Source organism: Bufo gargarizans, chromosome 3 (genome assembly GCF_014858855.1).
Source record: "Bufo gargarizans isolate SCDJY-AF-19 chromosome 3, ASM1485885v1, whole genome shotgun sequence".
In the NCBI taxonomy this organism is placed as follows: domain Eukaryota; kingdom Metazoa; phylum Chordata; class Amphibia; order Anura; family Bufonidae; genus Bufo; species Bufo gargarizans.
Genome location: NC_058082.1, coordinates 620,922,122 through 620,946,340, shown reverse-complemented (window position 1 = coordinate 620,946,340; position 24,219 = coordinate 620,922,122). Strand labels below are relative to the sequence as shown.

At 39.6% G+C, this 24,219-nt stretch overlaps 1 protein-coding gene across 13 annotated transcripts in view; it reads right to left on the bottom strand.

Annotated features, from left to right (window-relative positions):
• Positions 1 to 24,219, bottom strand: part of ROBO2 (roundabout guidance receptor 2) — a 432,244-nt gene that overhangs the window by 131,340 nt on the left and 276,685 nt on the right. For 10 of the 13 annotated variants that reach the window (XM_044284544.1, XM_044284545.1, XM_044284552.1 and 7 more), the window contains exons 4-7: positions 23,762 to 23,882; positions 18,861 to 18,999; positions 6,420 to 6,547; positions 1,425 to 1,436 (exon numbers count right to left, since the gene is read on the bottom strand). In XM_044284544.1, coding sequence (XP_044140479.1) covers positions 1,425 to 1,436; positions 6,420 to 6,547; positions 18,861 to 18,999; positions 23,762 to 23,882 — 400 coding nt within the window. The remainder of the gene's footprint in view (positions 1 to 1,424; positions 1,437 to 6,419; positions 6,548 to 18,860; positions 19,000 to 23,761; positions 23,883 to 24,219) is intronic. The other 3 variants (XM_044284546.1, XM_044284555.1, XM_044284557.1) reach the window with 1 other exon arrangement.

The window sequence follows — 24,219 nt, the reverse complement described above, 5'->3', positions numbered from 1 at the left end:
CAGGACCAAGAGGTGGAACACGCACCCATCTGACATTGATGGCATATCTTAAGTGATATGCCATCAATCTCTGAGATGAGTCAATCCCTTTGAGGACTTTCAGGACATGGTGTAGTTGTTTATTCTCATATGTTCACTATTAAAGGGGAAAAAAAATCTATAAAATTGTGATTTACCCTCATATTATTTTATTAGGGGATCCTTTAGATCAATAGCTAGGGTTATGGCATGTTCTCAAAATTATAAAGGGTAAACTACTTCCCTATGGCCCATAGTGTGGCTGTCAATCTTCTGAAGGCACTTTGTTTGGCTCTACTCAAGTTCTGTCAGGACTTGGCCAGGACATAAAGAATATTCAGAGGGAAGCAAAAAATATATAGTGGAAACACAAGACACACTTGTGCAAATGAGAGTTATACAGTATACTTGTATGGCTGTGCCCATACCCTGACCGAGCCATGGTGTCCATGCCCTGTCCGAGTCATGGTGTCCATATGCTGTCTAAACCATGGTGTCCATACCTTGTCCAAGCCATGGATAAAAAAGAGAAGTGGCCTCTTGATAGAGTTAAGACACAATTGAGGTCCATATAATGAAGAAGATTGACCACCATTGTGATGTTCCGCACAATTGTGCACAGGCTACTTGCTTAGGGTCAGGCAACTGAGGAAGTTACAGATGCCTCGAAGAATGGCTCAAAGAATAAGGAGATGTGTGGACAGATATGACCGGCTTTAAAAAAAAAAAACATGGTGTAGTCATATTGTATCATGAGATGTCTATCCTATAGGCATCTATATGTGGCCACCTAGTGGTTATGATGTGAACTGCAGACTTTCAAAGGTTTTGCTAACACCTTGCTATATTGTATGGAATTTTCTTCATGAGATATTGAGATCCTTAGCTAAATTCAAGCTAGGGTATATGGTGGACACATCTGTAGTGAGACTCTTTAAGCTCCATGATTAAGAGGTAGGGTAGGACTTAGTAAACTGGAGAAATGCTGGAGGCAGTCAGGAAACACAAACAGGCCATAGTGGTTGGTGTCGGTTTCAGCATCCAGATCCATCGATGATAATGTGTAACGGCTCTATACAGTTTTAGAAGTTCTATACAACTAAAGTTTTCTGTAGGCTTGAGTAGGTTTGCTCTGACTTGGTTAAGATTACAGGAGTATTTTTGAGTATTATTGAGCAGTAAATGTTGGATAGTAGATAGGCTAAGGTTCACCAAAGGTCCTGCAACATAAGAGCCTGTCAGTAATTATACCATTGCTGGTGCTGGTGGTCTGCCATGAACATCCTGCATGTGCAAAAGACGTCTGAAGCTTCACCCCATGTGTGCTCACCAGTGATCCAGAATATAAATGAAAGATGGAACATAGCAAAACGTCATGCTAACATAATATAAGGATGGTTACTTACCAACAGGGCGAACTGAAGGAATTACAATGGTGGTGAGAGAACATAAAAAGAAAATTCAAAGAAAGTCTGTCAGAATGTGACATGCAATACTACAAGGCTATAGTGACTACAATAGACAGCAATTGTCAGTGCATGCATGGATCAGCCGAGAAAACTGGGGTCATGTATGAAAACCAGAACACGGAAAGCAATCTGTGGTGTTGCCCATGGCAACCGGGCGAGTCCTGATTACAGATGTCACAGAAAACACCACTGAATATCCATGACCACCCCTGTGTAAAGTATAAAGTGAGCATATAAAAGTCACATAGAATCTTCTTCACTGCATGCAGAACTATCACAGGTTAATAATGTGATATAAAATAAATATCCCCCACTTCTATTATTATTATTTTTTATATATTTATTTACCATGATAAAACTTACAAGTACAAAAAACAAAATTCATCAAAATCAAACATAATTATTTCCCCCTCCCCTTTTTGCTGCATGAAGGAATCTATCTATCATCTATGTAATATCTATCTCATATCTATCTATTATCTATCTATCTGTCTATCTATTATCTATCTATCTACTATCTATCTCTCTATCTATTATCTATCTATAATCTATGTAATATCTATCTATCCATCTCATTTTCTATCTATCTATCTATCTATCTATCTATGTAATATCTATCTATCTATCTATCTATCTATCTATCATCTATGTATCTATCTATCTATCTATCTATCTATGTAATATCTATCTATCTATCTATCATCTATGTATCTATCTATCTATCTATCTATCATCTATCTATCTACTATCTATCTCCTATCTATCTATCTCATATCTATCTATTATCTATCTATCTACTATCTATCTATCTATCTATAATCTATCTATAATCTATGTAATATCTATCTATCCATCTCATTTTCTATCTATCTATCTATCTATCTATCTATGTAATATCTATCTATCTATCTATCTATGTAATATCTATCTATCTATCTTCTATCTATCATCTATGTATCTATCTATCTATCTAATTATCTATCTATCTACCTATTATCTATCTATCTATTAGTGTTCGGCCGAATACCGTGTGTGCTCGAGAGCGATGCTCGATTCTCCTCCCCGCACATTTGTTGGCTGCTACACAGCCAAAAAAAATGCAGGTAAGTACTGCCATTCACTATAATACCGTAGCCATGTTGGTTACTGGCATTACAGTGATTGGCTGGCCGGAACGCGTCATCAGGTGCTATATAGCAGCCGATGACACGTGTTCAGCTCAGTATTAGTCAGGGGGAGCTGGAGAGCAGAAGAGAGAGATAGTGTAGGGAGTGACATAGGAATATTTTAGCTTTTTTACTTGTTATAGACCCAAAAGTAATTTTAAGGACTATTGTTGTATCTGGCAGCAATATATATATTTAGCGCAACCTGCGCTAAATAGCTTGCAATTGTTTGGCCGCTGCGGACAGTGACATTATCTGCGCTACATCTCCTGTGTAATGTTTGCGCATCCAAAATATCAGTGACATTAATTCAGTGTAATTTTTTTATTAGCCCCTGGTGACAGCGACATTACTTCCGCTATACCTCCTGTATAATGTTTGTGCATCCTAAAAATATCAGTGACATTCTGTGTACTATATTTGCGCATGTGCGCAATGTGAATCAGGCCCTCCTTTATGTGATATACAGGTTGTATCGGAGTGCCTCTTCCTTGTAATTTTTGGCAGCACTTGCACTTTATATACCAGTAAATATACAGGAAAGAATGTTTCCTAACAGATTTTCCTCTAAAATTGATTTTATCTTCGGTTTTGTGTGTATTATTGTCAGTCTGTAAAAGTGGCGTAATACCCGGACAACATCGTTCCCAGCAGCGACCTGGGAGTCCAAGATGCATCCAGACATCTTTCCCATGCTGTTACCGAACCATTTCAGTGGTGTTTCCATCTATTTCTGACCTTTTCCTGTGAACCAGACATCCTCCCCTCTTCAGCGCAGGGGGTGCCTGGTCTAATGCTCGGGTTCTCCCTTTGACTTCTATTGTGCCGAGCACCCGAGCACTTTGGTGCTTAACCAACACTATCTATCTATCTAATTATCTATCTATCTATCTAATTATCTATCTATCTATCTAATTATCTATCTATCTATCTATCTATCTATCTAATTATCTATCTATCTCTCTATCTAATTATCTGTCTATCTATCTATCTATCTAATTATCTATCTATCTATCTATCTAATTATCTATCTATCTATCTAATTATCTATCTATCTATCTCATATCTATGGCTGTCCATTATATGGTATTATTGTATAGAAATGCAGTATTCTTCCATGAAATGAACACTTCTAGGGGGAAACACTTCAATAATATAAAATCCATGGGGTAATATAACCCTACTAAGTATTTTGGATCTTTTCAGCTTGGGTTTGACAGTTCTGAGACCATGACGCTCTGTGTGTATATACTAGCCGGTCGGCGCACAGATATACTAGCCGGTGGGTGCACAGATCTCATTCTGCCAATGTGTTGGATTTTAACTAAATTCCCAGCCAAAAACAAAAAGCATCATTTCCTTTATAAGGAGATAAACTTAGATCTTCTATAAAAAATACCAAAGACAGGTAGATTTCATGCACCTGCATAATACATATTACAGCGAGTAGCTTTAATCTCCCAGAGCCAGCTGGTGCATGAATCCCATACATACACGCAGGCCGTCTCTATCATTCAGGTCTGTTTCCATCTCCGATAAGAAATTGGCAGAGGTTTACATATAACGTATTGTGTTATAAAGGAGCATGAAATGTGCTAAAAATACTATTATTAACCTTATAACAGCTTGCATGGCAGCTCCAAGCATGCGCCACTAAACTGTGAAATAGCGTTTCCATTGAGTGGAGAGAACTCATTCGGTGCAGATTCATCCCAGAATGAGAAAATGATATTTGTAAGATCTGCAGAATTCCATGAAAATATTTAATGATTATTTGCTTTATCCTTTGTGAAAATAACATATTTTAAAGGGAAATTCAGTCATTTCTGGAGTATTTTTAAGGCACTCTGCTTACTGAAGGAAATTAACAATATAATCTAGAAAACATATTTTTTTCTCACATATGTTGACCTCTTGTCTCTGGGCAGTGGTCTACCTACCATGGAGGAAGATGATTTGACTGCTATGGGGCCTGGGGAGGAGAAGCCAAGCATAGAACTGCCCCAACACGGATTCTGCATTTTGCAGTAGCCACCACTAGGAGGAGCTCAGTGCAAATACATTATTTACAGCTCTCATTGATATCAATGGTAACTGTATAAATTCTGAAGTACAGGGCTCCGTAATGTGGTGGCAACAGACAGACAGTTATATAGCAAACTGTGTGAAGGAAAGCAGGAGATGTATAAGTGTAGTTGTCTGATGAGCGCTATATTTATCAGGCACTTTAAGTCATAAAGTGGCAGAAGGTGACTTTTCTATTACATTTTTTTCAATGAAAAACTTCTAACATTTTAAAAAAAGTTAATTTTTCTGAAATCTGGGAAGACATGCTTCTCCAGGGAGCGTACTAGGAAATTGATTAAGGTGTGTGGGGGCATACTATGTTTTGCTATGGGACCCTATGAGATCTGTGTATGCCCCCGACTCTGGGTAACACTCAAACATTGTCTTATGCATAGTAGAAGTCCAGAGGATGGGATCCGTGGCACAAGGAGAAGCCAAGTGTCATGCTCCACCTCTTCAGGCGCTCTATACATACAGTAATGCATCAGTTTTATCTGACGTTTTCAGTTATCTGACCTCCATCCAAATCTTGTGGGAGATAGAATCAGCTTGAGGTTCACTAGAAATGTATGTGGGGAAAGCTTAGTGTTAGTAGTATTAAGGAGCATCTGTCAGCAGATTTGTACCTATGAGACTGGATGACCTGTTACATGTGCTCTTGGCAGCTGAAGGAATCTATTTCCATCGGCCCCATAGAAATGAATGGGAGTGCACCGCACTTGCACGGCCTCCGCTCGCATTCATTTATATGAGGCCGACAGAAATAGCCAAGACAGCACTAGATAGAAATGAATGGAGGGCAGCTACGCATGCGAGATGCACCCTCCGCGATCTTAAAGGTTCTGTTTCAAGATAAGTGCGGGTCCCAAGGGTGGTACCCACACCTATCAGACAATGGAGACTTATCCCTCCATTGTCTGAGATGTTACAACCCCTTGTAAGTAAGTGACCCTTGATTGTCACTTTGGGTGAATCTGTATTTACTAGTTAACCTTTAATATGACATCTAAAGGAAGGTGCTTGCAGTGGGATTCATGCAAATTTTACAAAAAATTGGTATTTTGAGATGTTTCTGAAGGGTCGAGCTTAAATGTCTCGATTTGGGGAATTTAAAGGGGTTCTCCAGGATTGTCATATTGATAGCCTATCCCTAAAATAGGTCATACACATGAGACTGTTGGGGGTCCAACTCCTGGCACCCACACCGATCAGCTTTCTGAGGAAGCTGCAGCCCTAACCAGAGCTCTCACAGCGTTCTCACAGTTTACCAGGCACAGGACAGTCCATTGGATAGCGGCTCCGCTTGGTATCGAGCTCAGCCCCATTCACTTGAGCTGCACTCTAGCCACGTGACCGATGAACGCAACGTCACCTGGCCTAGGAAACGGCCTAAGTGCTCACAGAGGACTGCGGCCTCTTCAGACATCTCATATTGATGACGTATCCTGAGGAGGTCCACTTTGGATGTGGGTAAGTATGTATTTTAAAAACTTTTGTAATCCTATTGTCCTATATTTGTGTTTTTCTTTTACTTTTTCAAACCAAACTTTATAAAATGTAAGTAATTGTCAAAGAGAAGAAAAAGTCAACCATTTTGGGACGTCTCATCCTCCACCACCGGACAGAAACCTTTAGGAGTTGGTAATGCAGATGTAAATAAAGAGAACCTAGAATCAATCATCCAAATCATTCTCCTCACCTCTTACTGTGAGCGCCGCTGAGGCCTCCACTTTACCGACCCGGTTCTCCGAAATACAAGTGTACGTCCCTTCATCAATACTGGCAGCCTTCTTAATCCGCAAAGTGTAATCATCCTTGATGTCATATCTATATTTCAAGGCGGAAAAAATGGAAATCTTAATGCAATAATGGATATTTCTCAAGACAAGCAAGCCTTTACCTTAACCATACAGATTTATCACAGACATACCTGCGAGCACCATTCATCGTGGGCTTTAATAATTTCACGCTAACATAAATCTCAATGACACTTTTATTAGTCTATGCATTAGTTAAAAACTTTGAGGCAATAAAATTAGTACTGCCATGTTCTCCCGGTATTAGGGTATTATTAATAATATCACTTTGTTCTTTGCGGTATGGCAACATGACAAATGAACGCGATCACTTCTCGATATGACACGTTGCGTGTGCTCCCTGACACTGTAAGCATTACATTGTTATGCTTTTGTGGCTTTCCAATCTATTTAATCATCACCAGACTCTGATAAAACCTTTTAGTCCCTTTGGAGAACAAGATCACATTAGTTTTAGCTCGCTTGATGGAGCTTCGGGCATAATCAACATAATTCAAATGTTGGAAGGCCTGCCAAGCCAACAAACTATAACTACAAACTCCAGGTTTCATTAAAATAGCTTCATTTGATATATTTTTAGACTTTTTTATTGTATTTTTCCTCTTTAATAAACACGATTTGATATTATATACCTAATCTTGGATCAGGCAAGAGCAGTGTCAGACTGAGGTCCACCAGAGGAAATTATTCTTGAGGCCCGATCCCTGCATCATCAATAAAATGTAATACGTTTTGAATCACAAAAATACACCCTAGTGGCAAGTGAATGGCTCCAAAGGAAGCCAAATAGTTTTTTTTTTTGTCCTTGATCTTCGGGACCCATTATGGTATCAGAGCCTGGCCCACTAGAGGATCTCTGGTACTCTGGTGGGCCAGCCTAACACTGGGCAAGAGCATGCTAATAGACTCAGTACAGACTAGAGATGATCGGATTTCTTGATTTGATTCGGCACCTGAATAAATTTGATGCAAAACAAAAGTGCCCCAATGGCCCTGAAAAGTTGTGCACAACACTCTGAGGTCTCCTAGGACTGTAGTCAACCCCTTTCAAGATCTTTAAGGATAAAACAGCATTAGTAACATCAAAGTGATAGCAACATATATGCCTATGGGCAAACAAATTATAGCAGGAGGTCATATTAAATATGGTCTGAAAATTGTCCCTTTTTGATGGCAGATGCCTTCTTCTCTTTCTTCTAACTATAAAGAGGTGGATGCTATTTCGAATGATTCATTCAAAACAAATTGCAAAAGTTTTGGATTAATTAAGCATCAATTTGCTTATCTGTAAATTGGGCAAGTCAAATGAGTGATTCCAAAGGTTATTAGAAAGGCCTCTTATTATTAGATGGACTCTGTCTTCAGAAATAACACCACAAGAAGTCCAAATATGATAATGCCATGAGAATAAAAGCCTTTTCCGTCTGCTTTGGAGCACCATATGCAGTAGGGTTTGATTTAGACGCATATCTGGTAGCCCCCTGATTCATTTTGGCAGTGAGCTGCTCCCCTGTAGCACGTGGGTACACCATCTTGCACCTTCATAGTCAATGTTCATCTCTCACATCAATGGCACGTGGTGCTTTGCAGTTTCCATGTCGAATATTTGTAATGGACCTATTTGTCCACTCATGATACATTTTCATCACAGGACCGTGCAAACTTTACAAATTGCACAGTGTCAGAAATACTACCAACCTTGGCCCAAAAGCCAATAATCATCCCTTTTTTTCAACTCTGATAAATCGCCCCTTTTACCCTTGATAGCAATGAGGGATATGTGTGCAGACAGCCTATCACACACCTTATGTACCTACCTAGCCTGCTCACCACACGTGACTTCCATCATGAGCTACACATGACACAAAAGTAGGCAGAGGTCATATTAATGTGACTCAACTGTGTATGAGTTCATCATCAATAACCTGGGAATATCCTTCTGTCACGGCTGAGGATGGGGAAAACCCTCAGCCGTGCGATGCCTGATGATGGTAGTCACGACTCGGCCAGGAAGACAGAATTAGGGAGCAGGTCACCTCCTAAAGCTTCCCTAATCTGACCCTAACTCCTAGCGACATGAGCCGACCTTGAAGGTAGGAGGACTCATGCTCTGGAACCTCAGGTCCCTACTAACCCTCCGCAGGTCCCTAAGCTAGGAGCTGGGTAGACTACCTGTTCCTCCTGGACGCGGAGAAACAGGAGTCTAAAGTGGCCAAGCTATAAAGAAAGGGGAACAAAAACAGTCATATGGCAATGGCAGGTAAGTGCAACTAGTACCACACCTACCTGCCACAGACACAGAGCCTGGAACCCAAGTATAAGTGCTGCTGTCCACAACAACACAAAAGACAGAGCACACACACCACACAGGAAGCCAGGAAACCATACGCTGCAATAAATAAGCATAAACACACAAACACATCCTCATAACATCGTGTATCACAATTTATGGCCACAAGGGTGGCCCTCACTGGCAGATGGTATATGGGACCAAGAGAGTGCCTCCAGCTTACTACAAGGCTGGAGTACCCCTCAGACATCAGGTCTTAACTGAGGCTTTATAGCCCATGTAGTCACCCCCACAATCAGACACACCCAGTGCACACACACTAGGAAGGAAGTTAACCCTTCCAACACCAGGGAAGGGAAGACAGCAACTAAAAGGGGAATACACACAATAAACCCCGTGCACACCAAACAAGGAAAGTGCACACATATAAACACACGCTGCCAAGTGTAACCGCATGCAGATTGCAGCAAGCTGCCTAGCAACAGCTCAGGCTGCTATACTGGCAAGTATAAACATGTTGCCAGCGGCAACCACATGTGAGGCAACAAACCAGCCGCCCTCACAATGTGATTGACAAAAACCAAACCGCAGGCAACTGCATGGTCGTGACACCTTCACACCACCATGCCAGGATAAGAGGGACAAACTTTTTGGGTCAAAACAATTGCTTCATGCTGCATTGATATTTTGTCACAACATTTATTCAGCACACAAACTATTACAAAAGTGTTAGGGGAAGAAGCTGTCAACAGTGGGATTAATTTGGGAGTCACATAACAGTGGAGTAGTAAGTAATGCATAGTTAGACGTGGAAGACCTCCAAAGTAACCAAGCAAGAGCTCAATGTCACTGGATGTACGGTAATGTAGGCAGTAAGGAGACAACAACATCCGTAGAAACTCCAGGGATCTCATTTATTTACTGTGACCCCTAAAGAGAAGAGGGGGGTCAATGTTATTGGGCCATTCACAGAGGATTGTGAGGCTGGAGCACGAGGTAATGTCCTGCTGGAGTCCACCACAGAAACTCCGCTTAGGAAAACAACGGCCGCCAAATGTAAAATACGCCATCTAATAATAAAAGGCTAAACAAATAACCGGGCTCACCTCGAGAAGAGGTCTACTGAGGGAAGACGCAATTCAGTTCCATGAGACATTATTAAATATAAAATTTTATTGGGCTTACTTTTATTTATAGGAAAATGGAATCTATTCAGTGCTACAGATGGAAGAGAGAAATCCAAATCAGTACATGTACAATTAAGTATATACTGCACAAGGTATCTATCTATCTATCTATCTATCTATCTATCTAGGGAAAGGCCAAAAATGGTAAGCTGATCTATCTATTTATTGTCTATCTATCTATCTATCTATCTACAGATGTAGCAGACCTAAATGGAACTCTTAACCGGATAATTAAATAATGGCAAGGAAACGTTGATTGACTTTTCCAATGGCTTTCATTTTAGATGAGCGAATTTATGAAAAGTTTGATTCGGCTGATTCGCCGAATTTTGCTAAAAAATCCGTTTGCGTGGCAACTTGCTTCGTCACAAAGTGCATTTTTCTTTTCCGTATCGGGTGAAATGACAGGGAGCTGCAATAGTGCCGCCCTATGTCATTGTACCCCTCAGATGCCACGATCATGTCTGAATGTAAAAACTGTGTAAAATGAACCTAAAAAAAAAAGTAAATCAAACTAACCACCTCCATTTGCTCCCAACGGGTCAGCCGCCGCCATCTTGCTTGAAGATCTGAAGCAAAATTACACTGGGCCAGCATGGTGATGTCATACATCACCACACACGGGATTTCGGCCGAGATCTTCAATCAAGAGGCCCGTCAGGAGCAAATTGATTTTTTTTTATTTTTTACACTATTTCAGGTTAAATTGATTCGCTAATACGAAACACGAGAAAATTCGGCTTCGAGGCTAATCAAATTTATCCTGAAATTCGGATCGAATTCCACACTGTGGGATTCGATTCACTCATCTCTAGCTTCCATAGCTTTTATCACAAGATATCACTGTCCTGCAATCATATCTATCTATCTACAGACGTGGACAAAATTGTTGGTACCCTTTGGTCAATGAAAGAAAAAGTCACAATGGTCACAGAAATAACTTTAATCTGACAAAAGTAATAATAAATTAAAATTCTATAAATGTTAACCAATGAAAGTCAGACATTGTTTTTCAACCATGCTTCAACAGAATTATGTAAAAAAATAAACTCATGAAACAGGCATGGACAAAAATGATGGTACCCCTAACTTAATATTTTGTTGCGCAACCTTTTGAGGCAATCACTGCAATCAAACGCTTCCTGTAACTGTCAATGAGACATCTGCACCTCTCAGCAGGTATTTTGGCCCACTCCTCATGAGCAAACTGCTCCAGTTGTGTCCGGTTTGAAGGGTGCCTTTTCCAGACTGCATGTTTCAGCTCCTTCCAAAGATGCTCAATAGGATTGAGGTCAGGGCTCATAGAAGGCCACTTTAGAATAGTCCAATTTTTTCCTCTTAGCCATTCTTGGGTGTTTTTAGCGGTGTGTTTTGGGTCATTGTCCTGTTGCAAGACCCATGACCTGCGACTGAGACCAAGCTTTCTGACACTGGCTAGTACATTTCTCTCTAGAATTCCTTGATAGTCTTGAGATTTCATTGTACCCTGCACAGATTCAAGACACCCTGTGCCAGACGCAGCAAAGCAGCCCCAGAACATAACAGAGCCTCCTCCATGTTTCACAGTAGGGACAGTGTTCTTTTCTTGATATGCTTCATTTTTTCGTCTGTGAACATACAGCTGATGTGCCTTGGCAAAAACTTCGATTTTTGTCTCATCTGTCCACAGGACATTCTCCCAGAAGCTTTGTGGCTTGTCAACATGTAGTTTGGCATATTCCAGTCTTGCTTTTTTATGATTCGTTTTCAACAATGGTGTCCTCCTTGGTCGTCTCCCATGTAGTCCACTTTGGCTCAAACAACGACGGATGGTGCGATCTGACACTGATGTTCCTTGAGCATGAAGTTCACCTTGAATCTCTTTAGAAGTCTTTCTAGGCTCTTTTGTTACCATTCGGATTATCCGTCTCTTAGATTTGTCATCAATTTTCCTCCTGCGGCCACGTCCAGGGAGGTTGGCTACAGTCCCATGGATCTTAAACTTATGAATAATATGTGCAACTGTACTCACAGGAACATCTAGTTGCTTGGAGATGGTCTTATAGCCTTTACCTTTAACATGCTTGTCTATAATTTTCTTTCTGATCTCTTGAGACAGCTCTTTCCTTTGCTTCCTCTGGTCCATGTCGAGTGTGGTACACACCATATCACCAAACAACACAGTGATTACCTGGAGCCATATATATAGGCCCAATGGCTGATTACAAGGTTGTAGACACCTGTGATGCTAATTAGTGGACACACCTTGAATTAACATGTCCCTTTGGTCACATTATGTTCTGTGTTTTCTAGGGGTACCATCATTTTTGTCCATGCCTGTTTCATGAGTTTATTTTTTTACATAATTCTGTTGAAGCATGGTTGAAAAACAATGTCTGACTTTCATTGGTTAACATTTATAGAATTTTAATTTATTATTACTTTTGTCAGATTAAAGTTATTTCTGTGACCATTGTGACTTTTTCTTTCATTGACCAAAGGGTACCAACAATTTTGTCCACGTCTGTATCTATCTTGAGAAAGGCCAAAATGGTAAGCTGAAATGTTGTGCTGGACACATGGATGAATACATTTTCCACATTTCACCAACTTACTGTAGACATGCAGCCAGAGTTCTATCTATCTATCTATCTATCCCTAGATCCTATCTAAATAAATGAATATGATGATTGATTGATAGATAGATAGATAGATAGATAGATAGATAAATCTAGTAATAAATCTGGCGTTTTTCTACAGTTTATTCTATTACATCGAACATAAAAAATATCTGTGTGATATTTTAAGAAATATGGCAAAATATCTAAAACTCTCCTGAACTGTCAATTGAGTGATAACTATAGAAAATTGTGGAATCTAACCACAAAGTGTAATAAATAAGAAAAATGCATATAGAATGAGAAACAATAGCTCTCTGTGTACAGTAAGTGTTATGGGAGTGTTACTGGTGGCTCCTTGAGTCTTATAATAGCATGAAACCTCCACCTTGTGTTATCCGAAAGCCTCTCAATGCTGCTTTTGTTTAAGGGTTTAACGTTCTCAGTCTTGTGTTCAAAGGTGCTTGTAAAACCTTTCAGAGATGCCGTATAATACCACCAGTGGGCTGAATCTTAAAAAAGCTACATAACTAGACGTGCAAGGGGGAAAGCGCAGGTTTGGTCTTAATTGGAAGCAGAAAAGATGAGAAAACAGTAGTAAGAAGTCAACAGGAACACAAATGGGGTTTTTTGGGCTGAGAAATCTGGCAGTCATTGGGCCGGTATGAATGCACTCATTGTTGTGGTTGCACGTGATTAATGACAGTTGTATACTATAACGCAGGCCGCCTTTAGTCCGGTCATACGTGACCCCCCTCCACCCCGACCTTCCATATGAAACAAGGATAAATATGCAACCCATTTAGATTTGGCCCCTGGATAACTTATACTGTCATCCCTGTTCCATGAATCGACCAGTTCTGAAAAAGTGAGAGAAATAAAGAAATAAATATTTTAAAAAATGATAAACAGAACTGAAACAGGAAAGTAAATCTCAGAAATGCTCGAACCATCTGTTCTTACAAAGATAAAAATACAAGATATAAGACGGTTCTGCCTCTGATACGTATTATGTTCTTGTGAGCCTTGAGGAAGATGACTTGGATTTTGTAGTGTTTTGATTTTTTTGTGCTTTCTTTGTCATTGGACTTATGTTTTATATGATTTTTTTTTATATTCCAGATACAAGCAGTATCTTAAAGGGAACATGCAAAATCTGTATCTCCTTCGCCTTCTGGATATTAATGTTTAGAAATGAGCGAAGCGAGCTTCGGATCCAAGATCTGAAGTCGCTTTGCTCAAAACTTTGTTTGAATGCTGTACGGAGATTCGGCTCCAAATCTGAAGAATTGCTGCTAATATTGTGTACTGCTGTATATACTTAGAATTCCTGCACCACTGGCACCAACGATCCCATTACTTTTGGGGTTCTGATGATGTAAATTTGCAGAAAATAGTGCACTACAATGGTAAATGCAATTGACATTATATGGCTAATCCCTCACACTGATATTAAAATGAAACTTTTGCCAATATATTCTTATATCAAGAACATACGGCAGCCCACGCACCCTGTCAAGGTCTCTCAAAGTGGAACGGGACCGAACGCTAACCTACCTATCCCGTATTGGTAGTTACTGATAAAAGCATAAGGTTCGACACACAGTGAACAGCTCCCAGTTACCTCCTGTGTCAAATCACACATACAATGGAAGGAGGGAGGAGGCTGTGAGTCCCACCTATCACTGACTCAGGTGCCCAGGTGCACCTGAATGTTACCCATAGATCAAAATCAAGGCACATTCAAACCTGGAGTTTATGCCCCTATCTGTAATTGCCCATACGACATAGGTAGGTTAGCGTTAGGTCCCGTGCCACTTTGAGAGACCTTGACGGGGTGCGCAGGCTCCTGCATGTTCTTGATATAAGAATATATTGGTGAAAGTATCATTTTAATATCAGAGTGAGGGTTTAGCCATATATTGTCAATTGCATTTACCATTGTAGTGCACCATTTTCTGTACATTTCTGTTTTATATAGCCAATCATATCCACACATGTGGCTATCCTGTGTAGGATGTCTTTGTGGTACATGTGGTCTGCTGCCGGCATCCTCCGTTGTATGCATGTTTGCTGGGGATTGCTGTTAGCAATGGATCACATGTGCAGGATTTGCTCCACTGGTTAGAAATGTGCAACAGCATATGGGGTTTTGAGCATTTACTGCCTTTTAAGACCACTTTATTCTGTTATTCTGTTCTGATGATGTATCCTGCATGCTTCACCACTTAGCCAATAGGTAAGTAACTCCACAGTGATGTCACCAAGTCAACCAGCAACTGGTCCATGTATGACACTTTATCACACTACCAGTGTAAACTTATTATGCCCGATAATGACAGCTAGAGATGAGCAAAGTTCTCTAAAATTCAATTCTGCTGCTTCACCTAATTTTGCAAAGAACTTTTAGTTTGTGATAAATTACTTTGTTACGAAGCGCATTTCTTTGTAAATAGCGGCTGCAATGACATGGAACGGCGAATGTGGCATTTCAGAGAAAAAATAATTTTTTTTAATAAAAAAGAGCTTCAATCCACCAAGAGGGGAGAGCCTAGCCTCTCAGTGCAACTTATTCGCTCGGTTTCCGAGTGCTGGCCATGCCCCTCAGTGTCTTAATTTGCGTAAATAATAAAAAAAAATTGGGGGAGCTTATGAAATAATACAGGTCTGGAATAAAACATGGGAAAATGGAGCAATGTCTCCTCTCTCTATGACCTCCATCCCTCATCCCTACCAGATGTACCCATCAATGTAAGGTGCTGCTGTATATAACTCTATAATGTTTTGCAGCTATACAGTTCATCTGCTGGCTAACTTATCTCACTAATTCTCAACTTCTTTCCTTCCAATAAAAAAGAGGGGGTCCCACATGGGTCTCCACGAGCCTAATTTGTCCCTTCACCAATGTACCTAATTGGGTACAATATCTATCCACAGTCATGGACTCATGAACCACCTCAACATATCACTGGAGCAGAGTGAACCAAATACTGTAGACTTTAGAAACCAATTAGTTTATTCCAGTTTATCTTCACAGGGGCCACATGAAAGCAACAAAAAAGTTGCCAAGAGAAGATATCTAAGTGACTTTGGTTTCAAGGTTCCTGGGACAAAGCTATACATATGGATGTAGTAGAGTTAACACACATGCTTTATGAGACGTGTTATCTAAACTAAATGCGTTAAGCAAACACCTCAAATTGCTTTTCAATGGCTTTTGTTTCAAGATAACACGATGAGTTAAGAAATTTGAGTTAAGAGTTTGTGTGTTACCCCGGCTACATCTGTAAGAGCCTTTTCTACAAACAAGCATTCAGATAATGTTGAACTGAAGCACTCGATTGGGCAAACTGAATGGGAAGAGGATGCAGAAAATGTTCACCCATGGACCTAAACAGACCTTGATGTAGGGTTCACAGAGTTGGGACAATATGGATAATGTTTAGGAACCCTCCCTATAGTTTAACCACTAGAGATGAGTGAATCAATTCTTGAATCCGATTTTTCTTTTTTTTTAAAGATTTTGTTAGAATCAGAATTTCACAGGAAGTTGAGTAATCATCTTGAAGAGGACAGCCCGACACAAGAACCACACCCTACACAGACCTTGATTATATAATTTTTATAAGCAAAAGAGCATTATCAGTTGCAAACATTTGTCCAACACATGGACATAATTGCTAGTGATGGGCAAAGTATTGAAAAATTCAATTCGGCTGCTTCACCAAATTTTACAAAACAATTTAGGATTTCACGCAGAATCTTCAATGAAGATGGTAGTGGGCAGCTCTTTGTGCTCAAACAGATGAGGTAAGTATGATTTTTATAAATTTTTTACCGCCATTCAGGGGAAATTAATTCGTTACCACGAAGCGCAAGGAAATTCGGCTTCGCAGCTGAACACTAATAATGGCAGCCACTTTACACCCATGAAATGCTAGTCATAAGGCTGTAAAATATATTTCTTCTGGTCCCTATAAGCCACCTGGCAGATCCACTGTAGACCCGATTGCCTTGAAATATTGCAGGGCAACATGTGTTTACTTTGCATCAAGATCTGCCTTTTCTGCCCCATTAGTCGGCACCTTACTGGGTGCACTTGAGTCTACTACCTCAGTGTTGATATCATCAGTCCGTTAGGTCGAAAAAGGATTTTTACTGGAGAATCCCTCTGGATTTATTTTTGTGTAACTGAGTACACATATATACTGTATATATAACCTCCTGAAATGTCAACTACTGTAGTACATGAGAAGGCGTGCTATGAAATTGCATTACACGTCAGTAGTTAAGCATGACATCCATTTTACTAGGTTTACTAGGTTTTCTTAACCTCATTCTGTAAAAAGCAGCAGCAGATCAGCTCTGTACATTTATTTTAAGAAATTTAATTTAGGCTTTCCATTCAGTGGCGGGGCAACAGCCAAGCTTCCCTAGCCGATCTGGCACTTCCTATCCCTGAAGGTTGTCCTCGTATAACCATAAAATGTCTATTAGTGCTTCAAAAAAGTTACAGTAGGTCTGCAATTCCATTACAGATTAGCAAAGAAAAAAAAAACAGCTGCTTCTGTCTGGACAAAAACATTCAGTCAAAGTATATTTTCTTTGAGAAAAGAACACTTCTTCCTTGGCAGTGATGAAAAGCTATTGGAACGGCAGCTCTCTTCTGTGCAGGAGGTTAGATAGTTATTACATTGTCATAAATTTCCCCTTGTAATTGAAAATCTCTTCACCAAGCAAAGAGCAGAATTTCTGTTTTACATGCTTTGTAATTACAGCATGCAGCTGCCCTCGAAGATGTGTCATTTTCCCAAACCCCATGCTCGACCTACATTTGAAGCAATCCTTTCATTAGAAACCATATAAGTGATGACCTCTTCTAGGAACACTTGCAGACATAGCAAACCTAGATTCCAACAATTTATCATTTTGTGTATATTATGTTACTCACTTCTTCGTATAGGTTTTGGGAATTTTTTAAAGTTTTAATTAGAAAAATATGCACAAACAATCCACATTATTGAAGGAGTTTTGTTGATGAACTATCCTTTGGACTTGAACGACAGTTGTGTTGTGCCTGGCATAACTCTAAATCTAAAGTCCTTCTTGCTAAACCTCAATGATTGGACCCATACCTATCACATATAACATAGTTACATATGGTAGGTTAAAAAAAGGCACCGATCCATCAATCTCAACTTTTCATCCACACATACTAAATGTCACTGGTCCTTTATAAAGTCCTTGGAATAAAAAAAAAAATGCCCCGATTCTTTGTACTGACCACACATGTATTTATACATGTACATGAGATCACCTCTAAAGGTGACCATACACATTCAACTGCTACCTCTGGCAGTGACTTTTCACCTGGGATAGCAAAAGGATTGGGCGAAAATCCTTCTCATCCGTCAGGTGAGATTTGGAAGCTCCCCATACACGTTAAACTGCTGTCCACTCTTGGCAGATTAGGCTGACAATACATTAATGTGTATGGGGGCCTAAAGATGTCTTTTTCCAAGCTAACCAGCCCAATTTTTCAACCTCTCATTGTAAGAGAAACCTCTCATCCCATGTAATAATCTGGTTGCCTCCCTCTGAACCCTTTCTAGCTTTCCTATATCCCTTATAGCAAGGATGCTCAACCTGTGGCCCTCCAGCTAAAACTCCCACCATACCCTGCTGTAGGCCGATAGCTGTAAGTTGTCCGGGCATGCTGGGAGTTGTAGTTTTGCAACAGCTGGAGGGACGCAGGGTGGTCATCCCTGCGTTATAGCATGTGAAGTCCATAACTGAATCCAATATTCAAGATGTAGCCTTACAAGGGATTTATAAAGAGGTAATATTAAATTTTTATATCTCTTTTTATACACCCTAAAAATCACATTTGCTTTTGCAGCTGCTGCCTGATATTGAGCATTGCTGCTTAGCTTACTCGCAACCAGAATATCCAAATCTAACCAGAATATTGATGGCATGTCCTTTAACTACAGAGTTTCTACTGAAAGGTTAAAGAGGTTTATAAAAAATGTATATAAAGTTGTCAAATATCATAAAATAAATTACTTGCTATTCAAAATACCTCAATATTGCTGTCATCCAAACTTCAACTATGTACACTACTAGAGTCAATGGTATCTATTTACTACTAATGGCCTTTAGTTGCAATATAAGAATAAAATCCTAAAGTGTTGACACATTTACCCTCTGAACAAAAAACTAAAAATGAAGATTGTAAAGAAGACCCACCTTCCTCTTGGCAAGTCAACATCATCTTTTTTCCACCGGACTGTTGGTTGTGGATCCCCCTGGACCTGACATCGGAACTCGACAGCCTCGTCCTCTAGAACTACCTGGTTAATTGGTCTTCTGAGAAAAGTAGGTCGTTCTTGGGAAGAAAAAGAGAAGATAAACGGTTATTATTAAAGCCTTTAACAGTTCCTTGGAGCAGTTTTAGCAAAAGCTATAGGTCACCAGTTTTTTCTTACAATGTCCATTTTAAAATATAATAAAACCAGGTGTTAAATGGGCTTCATGCTTTAAAGAAGGAATACAACATTGAAATGAGTCTTGTCATAATGTTTTTTTAAGGTTTACCTACACGTACATGGAGGATAGGAACATGAAAGAATTATGGTTGTATGTAAGAACAAGGTGAGTGTTGATTCGGTTTAATTCCACAAGGTATTTGCCTTTAAGGTGACAATATCCCCTTGATTTCAGAAGAGCGTTGTGGACACCAACGAAGCCAATTACGGCCTAAATATGGAAGAATCACCAAGCAATAATAGCTATAAAAATAACACAGACTGGGTTATTTTTCAACAACTCGGCTCTAAGAAGAACCATTTTAATCAGTCAAACAGCTAATTGCAAAACTATAGAGTGAGCAGAGAGCCCGGCGACTGCCAATACAATTAACATTCGACGTGTGTGAGATAAACTCGATTAGAGGCTTCTGCATAACTTGCTTTCAGTGCTAATCTCCCTGGATATGATCTGACAATGTGCGATAATAACCACACTTCTCTTTTAAAAAAATGCTACATTCATAAAACAAAGCTTCTGGCTACATCAAAGTTTTCTCAAATCTTTTTGATAGGATTACATAGGGCGATTGGTACAATTGCAGAATTTGAGATATATGAGTTTTTCAATATACTGTTTATTGAAAAATAGTGGGGTTATGTGAGTGCATGAAGCTGATCCATATTCTAGGAAGGGACCCCAGATCTCAGTATTGTATATCATAATGTTAAAATGTGGTCCAGTCCTTGATTTTGGATCTCAGTACTCACAGGGACAAGCCAGGGCTGTCGTAGGACCTCAGGGTGCGTTTATTTATTCAACATGAGAATGGATCTCATCTATAGAGACAATAGGAGGAATTTATATTTTATATGCCAGTCGTAATCCAAAGTTATTGTCAATTGTAGTAAAGCTGTCTACTTTTTTGTCATTTTTAAATACTGCAGACAAAAAAATTGTGCCTTGCACAAAAGAATTCTGTTACATTTACTGTGCTCCAGTAAATAGGTTAATAAATCAGCTTTTTATGATATTCCATTCTCAATTCATGTGCACTAATATGAAGTTTGTTTCCCTTTGCAGCTATAACAACTTCCACTGTTCTGGGAACATTTTCTACAAGATTTGGAGGGATTTTTTGCCCATTCATCCAGTAGAGCGTTTGCGAGGTCAGACACCAATGTTTGACTAGGGGCCCTGGCTCACAATTTCCACTGTAGTTCATCCCAAAGGTATTTAATAGGGTTGAGGTCAGGGTTGTATGGGCCAGTCAAGTTCTTCCACACTAAACTCACACAACCATGCCTTTATGGACCTTTATTTCTGCACTGGGGCAGTCATGCTGGGACAGAAAAGGGCTTTCCATAAACTGTTCCCACGAACTTGGAAGCATACAATTGTCCACAATGTCTTGGTATGCTGAAGCATTAAGATTTACCTTTAATGGAACTAAGGGACCTAGGCCAACCGCTATAACATTATTCCTCCTCCACAAAAAATTGCAGTTGGCACAATGAACTAAGGCAGTAATATTCACCAAAACCAGACTCGTCCATCAGACTGCCAGATAGAAAAGTGTGTTGATATTAATTCCAGAGAAGGCTTGGATCTCTGCAGTTACTAAGACAGCATAGCGTGGAGACTGTTATACACTATGCACCCCAGCAATTGGTGACCCCGCTCTTTGACTTGACGTAGTCTCCACTTTGTGGATGAGTTACTGTGGTTCCTAAATGCAGCCACTGTTCAAAAATAATACTCACAGTAGACAGTGGAATATCTAGAAGGGAAGGAATTTTACTAATTGACTTGTTGTAGTGGTGACATCCTATTACAGGACCATGCTGGAGTTCAGCGAGCTCCTAAGAATGAGCCATTCTTTCACAAATGTTTGAAAAGGCAGCCTAACTGACTATGGCCTGGATTTTATACACCTGTGGCAATGGGACTGAATGAAACACTTGAATTCAATGATTAAAAGGTGCGTCCCAATACTTTTGTCCATAATGTACCTCCATGTATGACAAAGAATCCATATAAGCATACTTCAGGTATTTTTTACATAAAAATATCATTGAATGTGATGAATATGTTAGAAAGACCTAGAATGAGCTATAATATAGAATGGCTTAGAGTGAGGGTCGGGGTCATATCTGTATGTCTTCTTCATACTCTTCACATTTTTTGTCAACTGGTATTTGTTATTAATTTCATTAAGTTTATTTGAATGTATTATTACATCTACTTTTTATGTTCTCATTATATTAAATTCTACTTACTGAAACAGACTAATCAATACTTATCTAGCATCATATCTACAGAGAATACTGTGGAGCTACACATAGTAATCTGTATAACTTCTGTTCTATGTAGATTACTTCATTTTGTAGATCCCCTTTATCCTTATTGATTTTTCTTGGTCTGTCAAGGACCTTCTAACTTTTGCTGTACACAACTGACACAACCTCGCCGTGAGATCTAATTCTATATACAATTGCTTTTTATCCAAAACCTTTAACAATGACCGTTCAAATGGGTATTTCTACATACTCAAACCTCTGCATTTAACCTCAAGAACAGAACACGGTTATAAAATTTTGGAACAGAGTTGATGATACATTTTTTTAATATTACCACATGATGAAAGGCTGTATCGGTTGTGTCAAGCCTCTATTTCACAAGACCTGCATGACTTTCTCTTTTTGAAAGGTACAAATTGGTAATAATGGGCACCATGTTGTCAGGTACAAGGACTTTGTGTCCAGAAAAAGCAAGAGACTGCATGCTAGAAGACTTCAAAATGTCATCTAATATCCATTCTTTTCTTCCAATGCGGGAAGCAGCAGATATAAGACCTCAAGTTGTCTTCTTTTGTCAAGGTTGTTAAGTATTCTATTCAACCAATTCCAGGTTACATGGAAACCATTTCAGCTTCCACAGGGGTAGGCCTGGTTTTATGTGCGGATACATTCCCTAGTCTCCTACAACTTTATAAATAGGCAGTATTGTTGCTCAGAAATCTATGACAGCTAGGTGACAATGGCAAGAGGAGATGAAATATCCGTCATACCAACAAATGCAACTAAGAATAAGCTAAAGAGAACATTTAACAAAAGTCAACAAACCCTAGATTTTTTTGTTCCTAGGTAGAAATGCTCAACAAACCCAAGATAGTTATGAATTCACACATAAAAAAAGGTAAAAACTGTGATATCACTACTTTCCAATAGTTAAAAAAACTTGAACGATATCACTAGTTTTGAAGTACAAGTACTTACTAGTAATACAGTTATATATTAGTGTACACATCATACTTCATAAAAAAAAACAATATAGGGTTTACCTATAAAACTCTGCTTTCTTATAAAAGAGCCGTATGTATTGTCCTCTCTCGGGTTCAATTGGTTAACTCCACTCCCTCAGGGAAAGCAACACTCCAAGCACTCCATGTAATGGATGCTCGATCAAGTATATAAACTAGGAAGTTGATTGCTTACTAAATGTGCCTTTACAGATAAGAGTAAAGGGGCACATTTATTAAGACCAGCATGTTAGATGCAGGTCTTAATAAAGCCCTATAGTTGGGGGAAGATCCGCCGGAGTTATGAAGAGGTGCAGGCCTCTCCATGACTTCAGCGCATCCAGCGCCAGTTCTAAATATAGGACATCTTTCGAGCTATCTTACATTTAGACCTTTTTCTATGCCTAAACCAGGCATAGAAAATGGCAAATGAGACCCCTTCTCCGCCCAAGCCACGTCCACAATTTTATACCTGGCTTGAGCGGGGAAAAGTTGCAGATAGCATCTGCACCTGAAATATGCCTAATTTTGGCCTATTTCAGTAAAATAAATGACCCCCAAAGTCTGTAAACTGGCTGATTTTGGCAAGACTGTTGGGTATCCTATTTGCATACTGGTGTGCTGATTTCTCCTCAATGGTTGATGCTAAGGTACAGATAGCTGACAGCTACTGAAGGTATATGGACACTTTAAAGGGGTATTCCAGGCAGAATAAACTCCTCGGCGTTGAATACATAAGGTATAAATAAAGCATTTACTAATATGGTGTCTGTTTGGTAATTGATCTCTTCTGTGGGATTGTATCTCCCTCTTCCCCAGGCAGGAAGCGCTGTAGCTTGTAGCTTCACACTAGCCGTTGTCTCAGCCTCCGTACAGGAAGGAGACAATACGTCACACTCTCCACAGTAATAACCCCTCCCTATGGGTCACATGAGAGGTCACATGAACACACATTCCCGGGGCATGAATGGCAACGTGATCTCTGATGTGACCGATAGGGGAGAGGGCTGGAGGAAGTGTGACGTATTGTTTCCTGGCTGCGGGAGGCTTAGAGGACACCTAGTGTCTCTACAAGCTACAACTCTTCCTCATTGGGCATAGGGGAGATAAAAGCTCACAGAAGAGCGCAATTACCAAACAGACACTATATTAATAAGTACCTTACTTGCATCATATACATTCAACAATGAAGAGGTTTTTCATGGAATATCTCTTTAAGAGATATGAATGAAGTCAACATTTAACTACAAAATGTGTATACATAGTATAATTCAACGTATACCAAGTAATTAGTTACAAATGTCCAAAAAATTAATCTTACCAAATACCGTGAGTTCAGCAGGGTCACTGTCTCTTTCTCCAACCATATTGGTTCCAACACAAGTGTACATGCCAGCATCGTTTTTCTTTGTGTTGGAGATCATCAGCTTCCCACCACGAATCTTTAACATGAAAATATATATATGTCAAAATCTGAATTTAAGGCTGAGCTAAGAGAATAAAGCATTTTGATATACAGGTACGTGCCTATAGGTTGCCTAAGACTCAAAGGTCTACATTTGCCTGCAGTCCATTAGAAATAATAAATATACAGCATCTTCCAACCAGAATGGCTCAATCATTATCAGAAGAGATATCTAATAGGGAATACTAGCCAGAAGAAATCTTCTACCAACTGATTACTAGGTGATAACTGCTAGATCACTGGGCTTTGAACACCACCGATACTACAAAATCCAGATCCCCCATTTCTCCAGCTGTAAGACAGTGACTGTGTGA